We start from the raw sequence: 15,336 nt of genomic DNA on the forward strand, positions 1-15,336 counted from the left end.
GCAAATACGTCTATATACATCCAACTACTTTAAGCTGACTATAGCTCCGGACTCACAGTTGTTGGTGCATTAATGATAGTCAGGTTCAAGCCATACTGGAAGCTACCACCAATACAGGCAGCAAAGATGGTCAGGAGGAGACCCTTGATTTGCAGCTAAAGGAACAAAAATAAAATAGAAAGGATTACTTTCCAGCAAGGCTTATCCCAGTTATATCAACACCTACACTCAGAGTTTCACAAACATTATTGCCAAAACAACACAACAGACCAGGTGATTTGTCCTTCTCCATATTTAATATTCCCAAGTTTGCAAGCGATCAAAATTTTCAGTTTGAAGTGGCCCACTGGCTTATGAAGGATGTAAAGCCACTGATTATATGGCCTGCTTCAGCTTCATCACTCTTACAACTGCACCAGCAATGAGACTTTATCATCATGTTGTACGAGTTTGTGTGGTCAGATACTCTGGGTTACAAATGGCTTGAAATGCAGTCTCCTGCACAATGTTTAAAAATGCTACAATCAGCTGTCATTGCGTTTACAGCTTTGTTTCTTCCAAACAGGTCTAACCTGTGAAACATGATTGCAATCTGTGCTGTGAGCTTGCATTAAAGATTATTTTTGAAAGAGGAAACAGTCCCAACGTTGTCCCGATTTTAAGTTTCCACTCCTGTCTGCTGCAAAGTAACACAGTGCCACAGATTAATTCTGTTAAAATGCATTTAATAGCAGTATACTGCGGGAGAATTCTCCTCAAGCTCTCAAGTAGAGTCTTTATCGGAGGTCTCCGCAGTGCAAAGGAGCAGACAGTGATCATCATGCACACTTAATGAATTCAGCTCCACAAGTTTCGGTCAGGCCTCAGCGATCCCGAGACAGACATCGCACCCATTGTCCAACATAATTGAGTTATAATCAAGAGAGTCAAACACAGGTCTCACCCTCATTGTTTAGGACAAGCTTCCCACTCGTTGTTTATTGCACCCAGCACCCTTATTGTACAGGATAACCGGTCTGCAACCGAAGTTTCGGATACAGTAATTCACACCTATCCATTGAGTCAGCAGCTTGCGTGCTCTTGCTTGCGAGGTATTTTTCCATCAGCTATATGTATAGTTACAGTTTTTTAACCCTTTACTTCCTCACCAATGGATCAAAATGTACAAAATGGTGAGAAATGGTTTACAGTGCATAATTCCTGAAGAAAAGGTGTTCTTAAGTGTTGTCGGATCCGTTTATTTTCAAATCCGCAGGTTCTTTCAGGAGTCCAAGAATGAGCTGAAAACAACTTGGTGTTTCACAAAGTTTTATTGGAAAAGTTTAAAACAAAGAAACAGTCACAGAGCACATGGTACTAGCTTTACTACTGGGAGATGAGCCGAGACAAAAGGAACTAAAGGTGAGCTAGGGCTTGGTTGGGTGGTGGGAGGGAGGAAGAGAACAAGAGAGAGATTAACAAAAAATAACCTTTTATACCAGAGATAAGGAGGTACTCCTTAGCTAACAATAGTCCATTCAGAAAACCTATTAGATACCTGTGGCAAGATCAAATCAACCAATGCCAAAACACGTATTCACCTGATGGATAAACCAATAAACTAAGGAGTGGCCATTCCTTGTACAGCCACTTGAGGTGTATTAAACACCATACCTCAAGTATAGTGTTAAAAAACTACTTAAAACATTCGAATCCAACAGTGTGCATTAAAAAGGAAAGGATTTTGAACTCTGGGGTCTGACCAGGTGGACTGAAATGCCCTGAAAATTTTGATAACTTGAAGGGATAAACCAGGTAGAGGACAATAAACCAGTAATAGGTAAGAAAGCATTCTGAGAGACAGGATTAGAAAGACAGAGTTAATTAAGCCTAGTCAGCATGGTGTTGTTGGTGGGGGGGGTGAGCGGGAGGAGGAAGTTTGACTGAATTTTTTGAAGAGACAACAGAACATACTGATGAGGAACATACAGAACATACTAAACAAGGCCTTCAGTAAGGACTTTGAAAAGGAGTCTAATCCAAAAGGCTAGAGCCCGTGGGATCCAAGGCAAGTTGGCAAACTGGATGCAAGATTGACTGATAATAGGAGGCAGGGGCTGATGGCCTGATGGTGGAGGATTATTTTTTTGTGATTGGAAGCCTCTGACCAGTGGAGGTCCACAGGAATCTGTACTGGGACTCATGTTTGTTATACACAATGATAGGAGGTATAATTAGTAAGTTTGCAGCTGACACAGATATTGGTGGTGTTGTTGATAGTGAGGGGGGGGGGGGGGTCAGATGCTGTAGAACTGATCAACTGGTGAGATGAGCAGAACAATGGCAGATGGAATTTAATCCTGGTAAATGTGAGGTGATGCACTTTTGAGGGCTAGTAAGACTAGACCATGCACAATAAATGGTAGAGCCCCAGGGAGTACTGAGGAACAGATAGACCTTGGTGTACATGTCCAAGGATACCTGAAGGTTGCACCACAGGGGGAGAAGGTGAGGGTGGTATATGGAGTACACTTCATTAGCACAGAACATAAATGCAAGGAGGTTATGATAAAAACTTCACAAAACATTGGTTAGGCCAAAGAAACACTGTTCAGTTGTGGTCATCACACAATAGGAAGGATGTGATTGCACTGGAGAGGGTGCAGAGGTCATCAGGATGTTGCCTTGGATGGAGGATTTCAGTTATGAGAAGGGACTGGATAGGCTGGGTTTGTTTTCCTTGGGATGGAGGAGGCTTGAGGGGAAGACCTGATACAAGTATGCAAAATTATGTGGGGTATACTTAGGGAAGATGATAAGAAACATTTCCCTACAGCAGAGCTGTCTAAAACTAGAGGCATAGGCTTAGAGGAAACCAAGGAAGAATTTTTTCCACCCAGTGTGGTTGGAATCTGGAACATACTGACTATCTGGGTAGTGGAGGCAGATACTCCCACAACAGTTTAAAAGTATCCAGATGAGCCCTTGAATTGCCAAGGCATAAAAGGCTACAGACCAAGTGCTGGTGAATGAAATTAGTGTAGATGGTCAGCATGGACACATTTGGCTGCAGGGCCCATAACTGTGCTGTACCGCCATGACTCAGATGCAAACATCAGTGGCACACATTTATGAGATTGGATCAAATATTGTAAAATCCTCAAAACATCAACAGATCACATCAAAAGGAATAGGGAACTGAACAATGAACACGTAGAATCTTGACAAGAAAACTTGATGATTTTTGCTCATCTTGACTATACAAAGGAAAAAGCAACAGAACTACAAGCCCTCAGTCCCCACCTCACTCAGAACATGACTGAGCAATCGCACCAGTCCATGTGCCAGAGTCAGAAGGTACAGGATTGGACCTCGAGTACTATCATGTGGACTCCTCTATTATGTGGTCTGTGGGTGACAACAAAACCCTCCATCCTGTAGGGAAACAATCACCTTAACTAATAGTAAAAAAATGGTTGCAAAAATGAAAGCAGAATTCATATCATGGCCTGTTAGACTTCTATCCCAATCTTGTATCGTTCTAGTACTTCGCTCAGCAGTATGAAGATGTGAAATACAAAGCAAGGCCCTTATCATCTATATGCAGTTGTTAAATTTAATAGCCCAATGTGAATCTAGAATACATATTATTTAGTAAAACTTTTGCTCCAACTCATTAAAAGCAATGCCACAGGGGATCTACTGATATTTCATGACATTACCAAATATACAAGCATCTTCTACTGGAACAGTCCACTTGACATATTAAACAAGAAGGGGTGCCCCACGCTGTGTCACTCTATCAAATCTTCAGTGGTTGCACTACAGCACAGAGTTGGACTTCGCAATTACAAAACCAGATTATATAGGCAGCTATTACAATTGAAATTGTTGAAGTCATTGTTGAGTTTGAGAAGGCATTATATTGCCTAAGGTGGTTTCTCTGAACTTATGTTGATGTCCATTTTAGGAGAGAGTAGAAGGTCAAGGACAGAGAAATCAGAGTGGGAGTGGGGTAGAGTGTGACATGTAACCAGAAGCTTGGTGTTCACAATGGTGACCTGAACAGGTGTTCCACACCATACATGCCCCAACACAAGTGTGACTACATCATGAGCAGTGAATACAGTACACTAACTTGCAATAAGTCAGATAAGTCACTGTTTCACCCAGGAGGAGTATTTGGGGACTAGTGAGAAGTGAAGGACTAGTGATATGTCCCCTATTCTTGCATGGAAAAAGTAGAGCAAGAAGGGGAGAAGGCCCTAGATGCAATTGGGTAGACCGGGGCACGGTGGACGGAATAGTGCATTTGGATTTCCAATAGGAGAGGGAAAGGGAAAGCTGCTCACATCACATTAACCCTTTCACAATCCAATTCATGTCTACAATTAGCCACAGGACAACCATGTCGGAGTAAGTGTTTTCAGATTCCCATTGAAAAGGTTCCCTAGGCATCGCTCAATAGCTCAAGAATTTCACAGAGAGGCTTTAAAATGAACAGCAGAAACGTTTGGCCCATAATAATTCAAGAGACACTGGTAACTTAGTTTACAAATGGCATTTCTATATATGTTTCCTATTTCTTCTTTCTTCCAAGCATTACTTTAATATTATTCTCTGACATCTCCACTATCAGTAATTTATAGCAATTTCTATCAATAACTGTACAAATAACTTACCAGTTCCATCTATAAACTTTCCTGCAAGATAGAGTGGTAGGAAGTCAAGATCCAAGGAATTGGCAGCATCAAGGCTAAAATAGGTACAAAAGAAGATGAGAAAAGTCAAGCCTCCTTAGTTAATCAAGAGGTGAATGACCTGTTCCATTAAAGACAAAATAGCGATGGTCACTTTGTCACAAACTGTGCACTCTTGAAATAGCACAGAAGCTGATTGATGGCCTTGTTTTACCTTTCATTTAAAAATAGTTTTCCAAGATACATATCTGAACTTGTGATAGATCACAAACACTGTATCCCAACTCCGAAGCAGTGGGATCAACTGCCCTGGAATAACGGCACCTGCAACATTAGCTGAATGTGCATTCTCTACAACGCTTTAACATCCATCCAATGGGTGATAAAGAGGACCAAATATAAAAATAAGAAAACAATCGATATCAAGGTTACAATGGAACCCATAATCAAACTAAATGGATGGGGATTGAAAAGAAAGGTCTCCACTGATAGAGAAATACTAACGTGGGAGGTGGCTGTGGTTGCTTATCCTTCAATATATCACAGGCAGATCCCTCCCCACCATCGGCGCTGCCTCAAGAAGGCAACATCTATCATTACAGATCCCCACCACCTGGGCTGTGCTAGCAACGTTGAGCAGGAGGTACAGAAGCCTGAAGTCCCACACCACCAGGTTCAAGAACAGCTACTTCCCTTCAGCCATTCGGTTCTTGGACCAACCTGCACAACCCTAATCACTACTTCAGTACAGCAACACTATGACCACTTTGCACTACAATGGAAAATTGATTTTTTTAATGTTCTAATTGTGTTCTCTCTTGTATAATGTTGTATAATTTATGTTTAATTTGAGTCTTCCTTGTGAATCCTGCCTATATGATGCTATGTGCCTGTGATGCTGCTGCAAGTAAATTTTTTATTGCATCTGTCCACACATGCATTTGCGCATTTGACAATAAACTTGACTGACTCTGAAATGATATTTTAGCCACAGTTCCTAAGGACATGTCCTGGGCCCAAAGTGTATTTTGCTGCTTCATCAATTGCCTTCTATCCATCATGTCAGGTGTAAGTATTTATTGTTGAATGCACAGTATTTGGTTCCTTTTGCAATTTACCAGACATGTCCAGCCTCAGAATACTACAGAATGTTACAGAGGAGGCCATCTGGCCCATCAAGTCTGTACCAGCCCTATGTAAGAGCAGTCCAGCTTGTCCCAATCCCCACAAGTCTTTCCTTTCAGATATTTAGCCAGTTCCCTCAAATCAAATCTGACTCTGCTGCTACCTGGCAAGTTTTCCAGACACTAACCAGCTGCTGTATGCACAACACCTTTCTCATGTCATATTTGGTTTTTTTTTTGTCAATCACCTCCACTCTCTCTCCAGATTTTTGACTGTACCACCACTGGAGTTTCTCCCTATCTACCCTGCCTCTCTGCTTCATGATTTTAAATACCTTTATCATATCCCCTCACAACTCCTCTGTTCTAAGAAGAACACCACCAGGTTCTTCAGTCTATCCACACAACCAAAGTCCCTCACGCCTGGAATCATTTTAGTAAATCTCTTTAGCACATCCTACTTGTATGTTCCCTCCAGTCACATTCCATCCTGACCTACAAATGCATGCCCAATCCATCATCATTGGATCAAAGTCCTTAAACACCCTTTGCAATAGCACCATGAAGTACTTTCAACCCATGGACTGCAGTGGTTGAAGGTTAAATCACCACCTCTCAAAGACATTAGGAAGAGCCAATTAGAGCTGGACTTTTGTGGAGATTTAATTACCATCAAATACTAACAAAGCATTCATTGTAGATCACTTGGGCTTTTGAAAACTGAGGTTAAGCAAGCCTGAATTGGATATACCTCATCTCCCAGTTGCCACTCCTTTCTCCGCTACATTGACGACTGCACTGGGGCTGCTTCCTGCACCAGTGCTGAGCTCGTCAATTTCTTCAACTTTGCCTCCAACTTCCACCCTGCCCTCAGATTCACTTGGCCCATCTCCGACACCTCTCTCTCCTTTCTGGATCCCTCTATCTCCATCTCCAGAGACAGATTAACCACAGACATCTTCCACAAATCCACTGACTCCCACAGTTACCTTAACTACACCTCTTGCCACCCTGTCACTTGTAAGGATGCCATCCCCTTCTCCCAGTTCCTCCGCCACATCTGTTCCCATGATGAGGCTTTCCATTCCAGGACATCCGAGATGTCCTCCTTTTTCATTAACCAGGGTTTCCCTTCCATCACCATCAATGCTGCCCTTACCCGCATCTCCTCCACTTCCCGCACATCTGCCCTCAGCCCTCCCAGACATAAGTGACAGGGTTCCCCTTGTCCTCACCTACCACCCCACAAGCCTCCACATCCAACAAATCATTCTCTGCAACTTCCACCACGTCCAGCGGGATCCTACCACCAGGCACATCTTCCCCTCACCCCCTCTCTCCGCTTTCCAAAGGGACCACTGTCTCCACGACTCCTTTGTCCACTCGTCCCTCCCCACTGATAACCACCCCCCCTCGGCACTTATCCCTGCAACCATGCTAAGTGTTACACCCGTCCCTACACCTCCTCCCTCACCACCATTCAGGGTCCCAGCCAGTCCTTCCAGGTGAGGCAGCGCTTCACCTGTGAGTCCAAGAGTGTCATTTAGTGCATCCAGTGCTCCGTCCTCTACATTGGTGAGACCCGACACAGATTGGGTGACCGCTTCGTCAAGCGCCTTTGCTTCGTCTGCCGCAACAGCCAGGACCTCGTGGTGGCCAGCCACATCAATTCCACATCCCACTCCCACATTGACACGTCTACCCATGGCCTCCTCTACTGTCACATTTGCTAGACGCAGGTTGGAGGAACAACACCTCATATTCCGATTCCTGACGGCCTCAACATCAATTTCTCTAACTTCCAATAACCCCACCCCTTTGTCTTCCTTTATTCCTGTGGCTCCCTTCCCCCACCTTGATGACCTGCCCATCTCCTCTCCCCCATCCTTTATTCCATGGTCCACTGCCCTCTCCTAACAGATTCCTTCTTCTACAGCTCTTTGCCTCTTCTACCTATCACCTCTCAGTTTATTACATCTTCCCCCCCTCCCACCTACCTTCCCCCCTCACCTGGACTCGCCCGTCACCTGAACTCACCTATCCTCTGCCTGCGTGTGCTCCTCCCCCTCCCCCCTTATTCTGGCTTCTGCCCTCTTACTTTCCAGTCCTGATGAAGGGTCTCGGCCCGAAATGTCAACTGTTTATTTCCCTCCATAGATGCTGCCTGACCTGCTGAGTTCCTCCAGCACCTTGTGTGTATTGCCTTTGTTACAGTTACTTCTGGCTGACGCTGTCTGACCTGTACTATTTCTGGACAACATTGTCTCCAGATCTAACAACTTGGCACCACGAACAGGACAGTTGAGAGGATTAAGGACAGGAAGGATCCCAGACGAGACAAAAAGCTCCAGTGTTCAATTCAACAGGAGGCAAGACCTTCCTCCTTACCTAATCGTCAGAGAAGCACCTACTTCTTGCCTCAATACACTATTTAAAAGAAGTCCAAGAATGAAGTTAAAACCCAGGGATCCTCTCCTCTAGCCTGCTCTACTTTAAGTGAAGCAAAGCATAGTCTATTAGTTTGATGGTTCAGCATAATCTATTCACCTGTGTATGGTCCATTTGAATTTCAATTACACAATTTATTGATTCGGGCTATGGGCCCCCAGTAAGCAAACAATTGTTCGATATACACGTGTAGTAGCAGGAGAATCAAAGCCATGGACAAACTAGGGAAGAAGCCTACTGCAGAAGAAAGGGGAACTGAACCTCCAGTTGTTACGTGTGAACTGATGACAGAGGGTTTGGGTTCTTATCTACAAAGTATTCCAACTGGATAAGACTAGTGAAGAAATCAGAATGAAAAAAACCAACAGTGCCGAGTCCAATGGAATTTGGCTGCTGGATGATATTAAAAGGGCACGGGGTAAGGTTGAGAGAATGCTGAGGGGGGAGAAGAAAACTAGACGGACGTTAGCAGTCTTATCACAATTAAGAAAGAGAACGTGTTCAGTTACAAAGTACGCACAATAAAGACAGTGAAAAATCTAAAGAGCAAACCCGTGCATTAACTGAACAAGTGAGAAAACAAAAGCAGGTGCGATAGATAAGAATTGAGCTGTGCGAGGCTCAGAGACAAACTGAGACAGTGTGGAGAGCACAGTGAGGTCCTCAGAGGGGTGGTCCTGTCACTGATCCTCCGCCTATAATCGGACAATAATCCAAAGCAGCGCCTCGATCTGACGTTAGAGGAATTGCAGAATGGACATGACATGGATGCTCCAGTGACCTCTAGTGATTCAAGTGATGATGACAATGATGAGAAAATAGGACTGGCAGCCAAGCCTCCACTAGCTCCATTAAAGACCAAGCAAGTGAAACTGTGCAGGAGTGAAGACAGATTCTATGAAAGAAGACAAATGTTTTCTCACAAACCTGCTGAACCTGAGAAGATTGATAGATGGTCCAAAGAGGTCCCACATCCTTAAAAAAAAACGAGGGTTCAAAGACCTGGACTGAACTTCTGCGTATTAGGACTATATACACAACCTGCACCCACATGATGGCATCCAAATTCTGGCCACTATGTTATCTCCTCATCAAATCAGACAGTTGACGCATAAAGTTAATACCAACGTAGGAGAGGATAAGCAAAATCTAAAAGGTGGTTGGAATGCCATTAAGATGTGGTTGCATGAACAAATCCCAACACCAACAGACCAGAGATAGGTAGTCAGCTGCAAGCAGATGTATACTGAGGACATCCCTGAATATGAGGACATCCCTGAATATGAGGAATGCTTCAGAACAGTATAGTTGAGCCACTCAGGAGTTCCAACAATAAATGAAGGTAACACGGAAGGATCTGACTATGGTCCACTGAAGTCAACCTCTATGGATGGCCTGAAGCCAGATGTTACCACAATGGTTAGGTTAACAAAATCAAAATGGAATGAACCCGACATTTCATACAGCCAGTTAGTGGATATTGCAAAACAAGTGGAACATGGAAGTTCGAGTAAGAGCACTTCAGGTGGGACTACCCATTGACCAATGACAGAAGTGAGACCAAGTTCCTAAAGGAGCATGTCATTATTGTGGTAAAATGGGACATTGGGCTAGAAGTGGTATGGGCCAGAAAACAAGGTGGTCAATGAAAACAGGCTCAACCATCCGCTCCACCAATGTAGGAAGACCCTGACCTGAGAGCACACTTTCAACAGCTGACTATTGATCAACAAAGGCAACTTTTGGACGTAATTCTCACAGTCTCAAAGTCAAAAAAAATTGACTAACTTCTTCCCTGCAGTCCTTGATCAACCTAATCAAAAAATGGCCAGTTGGTACAAGAATTAATGGACGTTATACAATGGCCATCAGAAGTGGCTATATTGAAATGTAAAGGCCATTCCAAAATGGACACAGTTGGAAGCTGTGGAAATGCATTAGTGGACGAGGCAGCACAGGAAGGAAAGAAAGAAATCGAAGTCCATTTCAGATGGCGACAGGACGAGCAATGTCATTACCCAGAGTTATTGACCTCAGAGGCGCTGATATACACATTATGACAGACAGCCTAGCTGACTATTGTGTGAAACTAACCCAAGCTGTTCAGTCTGTCTCTCAACAGGTTTCCGCCACCTGGAGCGATCCAGCAGAAGGAGGACACACCTTGATTCCTGGTGAGTGGGTCCTGATCGAGAAACCACACAAGGAGCCATTGGGTGCTTGGTGGGAAGGACCCTATCAGGTGCTGCTGATTACTAATTCAGCAGTAAAGGTTGAAGGAAAAAGTAAGTGGCTACATGCTAGCCACTATCAGCGAGCTACGGTGGCGCCAAGTGAAGATGGAGACAGCAAGCACTGAGGTTGATGCGCCAAGTAACCTATGACTCAGTGCCCACGCTGCTGGGCAGCAGTGAATAAATCACTAACCAGCCAGAAGAGGTCGAATGAGGTCACCAACCACTGGATTGATTAAGTCTTATACTCAAAACTGGTACCACAAGTTTTTCTACCTCTGAATTTTCAGATGTATTGATTCAAAAATTGTATTTAGAATCAATGGGGAGACTGTTGCATTAGGGTCCAGTTTGTTGTTTTGTTGTGTTTTTCCTTGTAGTTTTAGCTTCCTTTATGCTTGCATAATCACCTGTTTGTCTGTAAACTTTTGGTAACTTGTAGTATATTGGTTCTGTATTCCTGTAGTTTCTTTATCTGCAAAGCTGAAGTGTGAATCAGTCACTGTTCACAAGTTTCTTATCTGGGACCAGTCTGGGTTTTGCAGGATAAAAAGGGAACACGTGCTCACATTACAGTTCCAGTGTTGCTCCTCTGCCTAGCTTGCCAGTGCAGGTGAACCCTGTCTGACCTGTACTATGATGAACAGCTAATAAAACAGCTGTAACCATAAGATTTGCACCTCATTCTTGACCTCTGAATAACCTTCTGGACAACATCTCCAGATCTAACAATAATAACGCAGTATGAATGTTGCAGTACTTTCATATCTAATTACTCAATAGCCACTGTCTTTCAATGGATGTGACTTTAAATTGCGACGTTGCAACATTAAGTATGTTGGAAAGTCACTTAAAATGAATAACATGTCAACGTTAATTGGTATATTAATAGGCAAAGCTCCCCATCCCACATCTTGCCATCTGTCTACGATAAACAGGGCCACATTAACAATTAAAAAAAGGCAGTACTTGGTGAGTGCAAAATGAAGTGTTCTGTTCTTATTTTATCACTAATTAGAAATAAAAATAGGAAATGCATGGAACCACAAAAGGCATTGCAAAATAAATTATTAACATGCTACAAAAATGGTGCAGTTGTTATTGAATTTGAGGAGATTTCTTATTTCCTGCAGCATTTTATGTAAATATTTCAACACTTGTGTTTGAGTAATGAATCTTAGCATTTATAACCATCCCAAAGCCCTCCAGTTATGCAGATTAGATTTAGTTACTCAATGCCCTTGAACTTTTGTCACATTTAACTTTCCCTTCCCATGCACAGACTCGCATGCTCCTCCATGTTAAAACCGCCACCTAAACTTTCCCCCAATCCATCATCCCACTGTGTTTCTTGTTACAAGGAATTTTATGCTTGTAACGGCACAGTAGGAGACCTTTTGGCCCATTGGGCCCATGCTGGCTCTCGGGGGAGCAATCCCAGTAGTCCCATTCTCCCTCCTTATTTCCCAGGACCCCTGCAACCTATTCCCTCTCACACACACTCATCAATTCCACTCTGATGCTTTATGCCATTAACTGACACTAAACAGCGAGCTGACAGTAGCCATGTGCTGTCTGTGCGGAGTTACACATTTGTCACCACAAGGCTCCAGTTTTCTCCCATTAAACCACCATCAAGTGGGAGGAAACTGAAGCACTCAGAGGAACCTCTTGTGGTGACAAGAAAAGGTGCAACTCTGCACAGACAGCACCTGAGAATCAAACTCTGGTCCCTGGAACCGTGGGGCAGTAACATTAACTGCCACTCCACCATGCAAGCGTTCTTCACTGATACATGTGAATAATTTCCAATTGTGAGAATTTTGATGAGAAGGAGGTGTTCAGTTTGGCAGAAACCAAACTACCCGCCACATGAATAAGGTAAAAAGAACCAAAATGACATAACATGAGTGAACCGAACAGAGAAACAAATACAGCAGGTTTTTCCTGTATATATAAAATAGAAATGTAAAATACAATAGCAACCTTCATTTGTTTTATTGTAAACATCATAACAATTCCTAGTGCTTCACAGAACTTATCAAACACTGAGCCATAACAATATAACAGGAGAGGTGACCAAACACCTTTAATAGCATTTCAATCGAGCAGTGGTGGTCAGGTAGAGAAGGAATGCCAGAGCACAGGGCCCAATACAGCATGTATTACAAGCCGGAACTAGAAGGGTACAAATATCCAATGGTTGAAGAGTGGATAGTGGGAGCAGAAAAACCATACAGAAATTTGAAATCAAGGATGAGAATTTAAAACAAAAATCAAGATGTTACTGGACCAGGAGTCAATTTAAGTGGGACACAAACTCGGTGCAAGTTAGGTTTATGGGCAGCACGTTTTGGACGAGGTCAAGATTATGGAAGGTAGGCTGGCCAGGAGAGTTCTGGAGCAGTCAGGGTTGAGGGTTTCAATGAGCTGAATATATAGGCAGAGGTGATTGATCTTGCAGAGGTGGGAGCAGGTGGCCATAGTGATTGAGCAGATATATGGCCAGCTCAGCTCAGGGTCAATAATGGTGCCAAGACAGTAAATGACCCGACTTTGCCACAGAGAACGATCAGGGAAAGGTACAGCTCTGTGATTGGTAAATAGAATTTATGGCCCTTTCCTCACAACCTTGGGATTTTATTTCCTTTTCAAGTAAACATCAACTACCTTTTGAAGGTTATTAAATTTAGTTCCATGACCCTTGGCATTGCAGCACATTGTAAAATGATTATCTCTGAACATATCTATCTTTAGAAACAAGATACAATAGATATAAATGTTCCTTGCCAATAGCCTCCACGTATACACTGATGCAAAAATATATTTTAAAACAAGTGATTTATATATATCCTCAATTGAAATAAATTTCATGACAGCTCGTTTCCTCTTCCACGATTGTCAAATGTAGGTACTGCCAACTAAAATACTGACATTCCAGTTTGATTAATCTATTGGAAATGGAACAGTGACCGGAATGTTTGGTCACAGGCTGCTCTCATTTGTCAATATCCTCACTGAGCAATTTACATTTGTAGCTTGTGTCAAGTGCAAAGAAAATTACTTCTTCCCTGTAAATGAACCCACATCCAAGTTAAATGTATGCACTCGGATTAACACAACCTAGGGGTTTGTTATATGCTTTGCAATGTACATCGCAATATGAGAATCTCCTTGTAAGTTAGCATGGCAAGTCCAGAAAACTCCAGAACACACAGCTGTTAGTATTTGTAGCATTCCTTACATGAATTTAGATGCAGTCTACTCAAAAGGATGCTTTTAAGGCATATTTTTAAAATTAAATTAAACCATTGTCAGGACTTGCAAACTTGTAACATTCATAGCAGCACTTAAAAGCTGGATTACCATTAAATTCAAACAGCATGGAATTCAGAAAGTTTCATATTAAAAATTGGGATCAATCATCATTAAATAAAATGGGAGGTGTTTGGAATGTGCACTAACCTTGAGCTTTGTTCGGTCTGCAATTATTAGATTCCTTGAATTCCAGTACTTAAACATGGCAAATCTGGTTCAGCTCCACTGCCAAATCTAAACAAGATTGAACAACCAACTGTGAATCTTTAAACAAAGTTAACTTTTTCCTTTAAAATCAGTGCTCAATTAGATTTTGAGTTGACAATCTATAAACTGCAGTCATGCTCCACATGCATTATATGGGGGCAATGATTCAACCTGACACCAACACCACAATGCTGGAAAGACTCAGCAAGCCAGGCAGCATCCGTGGAGAAAAGCAGGCAGTCAACGTTTCAGGTCAGGACCCTTCTTCAGGGCTGGAGATAAGAAAAGGGGAAACCCAATATATAGGGGGGAAAAGCAGAGCAGTGATAGGTGGCCAAAAGAGGGGAGGTGGGGTGGGCACAGGGTGGTGATAGGTCGATGCAGGTAAGAGATAGTGATGGGCAGGTGCGGGGGAGGAGGGGAGAGCAGATCCACCGGGGGATGGGTCAGAGGTAAGGAGGAAAAGGAAAAAAAAGGTTAAAAAAATGATCGGTGAAGAAAGAAGCGAACCATGGTGGGGGGGGGGGGACGTCGGAGGGGGGACATCACGGGGGGATGTCGCGGAGGGGAATGTTGCGGGGGGATTTCAAACAGCTTTTTAATGTAAATGATCTTTGAATTTTTCTAATGGTTTGTTAAATAAAAACAAACAATTTAAAATCCTTCCAAAATTTTTTTATAAACTTCTCAAGTAACTTTGTGCAATGGAGGAACTCGGCAGGTCAGGCAGCATCAGGGAGGGAATGGAATAATCGCTGGTTTGGGCTGAGACCAAGGACTGGAGAAAAAAAGAGCAGAAGCCAGAATAAAAGGTCGGAGGAGAGGGGAGGGGGTGAAAACAGAGAGGGGTAGGAAAACGCGAAAGGGACAGGGAAAGGAGGGGAGGGGGTGAAAACGGGGAGGGGAAAACAAAAGGGAAGGGAGGGGAGGGGAGGGGAGGGAGGAGGGGAAACGGAGGGGGGAAGGGGGGGGAGGGGAGGGGAGGGAGGAGGGGAAACGGAGGGGGGAAGGGAGGTTGTTAAGGAGGGGAGGAGGGAAATGAAGGGGGGGAGGGGAGGGGAGGGGGTGAAAACAGAGGGGAAGGGAGTGGAGGGGTGGAAAGAGGGGAGGGGAAAACAGAGGGGGGTGGGGTGGGGGAGGAGGGGAAGGAGGGGGGAGGGAGAAGGGGGAGGGAAGAGAGGGGAGTGAGGGAAGAGAGGGGGGAAGGTGGAAGGGGCGGAGGGGAGGGGGGAGGGAAGAGGGGGGAGGGAAGAGGGGGGAGGGAAGAGGGGGGGAGGGAAGAGGGGGGGAGGGAAGAGGGGGGAGTGAGGGAAGAGGGGGGAGTGA

The 15,336-nt window shown here is 43.8% G+C and overlaps 1 protein-coding gene across 2 annotated transcripts in view; it reads right to left on the bottom strand.

Moving 5' to 3' along the window:
* The window catches only part of LOC127579356 (solute carrier family 2, facilitated glucose transporter member 11-like), a 45,667-nt gene that overhangs the window by 25,500 nt on the left and 4,831 nt on the right, over positions 1-15,336 (bottom strand). Inside the window, exons 2-4 of one of the 2 annotated variants that reach the window (XM_052032095.1) lie at positions 13,951-14,037; positions 4,662-4,735; positions 57-155 (exon numbers count right to left, since the gene is read on the bottom strand). In XM_052032095.1, coding sequence (XP_051888055.1) covers positions 57-155; positions 4,662-4,670 — 108 coding nt within the window. In that variant the 5' untranslated portion in view covers positions 4,671-4,735; positions 13,951-14,037. The remainder of the gene's footprint in view (positions 1-56; positions 156-4,661; positions 4,736-13,950; positions 14,038-15,336) is intronic. The other variant, XM_052032094.1, reaches the window with a different exon arrangement.

Source organism: Pristis pectinata, chromosome 17 (genome assembly GCF_009764475.1).
Source record: "Pristis pectinata isolate sPriPec2 chromosome 17, sPriPec2.1.pri, whole genome shotgun sequence".
In the NCBI taxonomy this organism is placed as follows: domain Eukaryota; kingdom Metazoa; phylum Chordata; class Chondrichthyes; order Rhinopristiformes; family Pristidae; genus Pristis; species Pristis pectinata.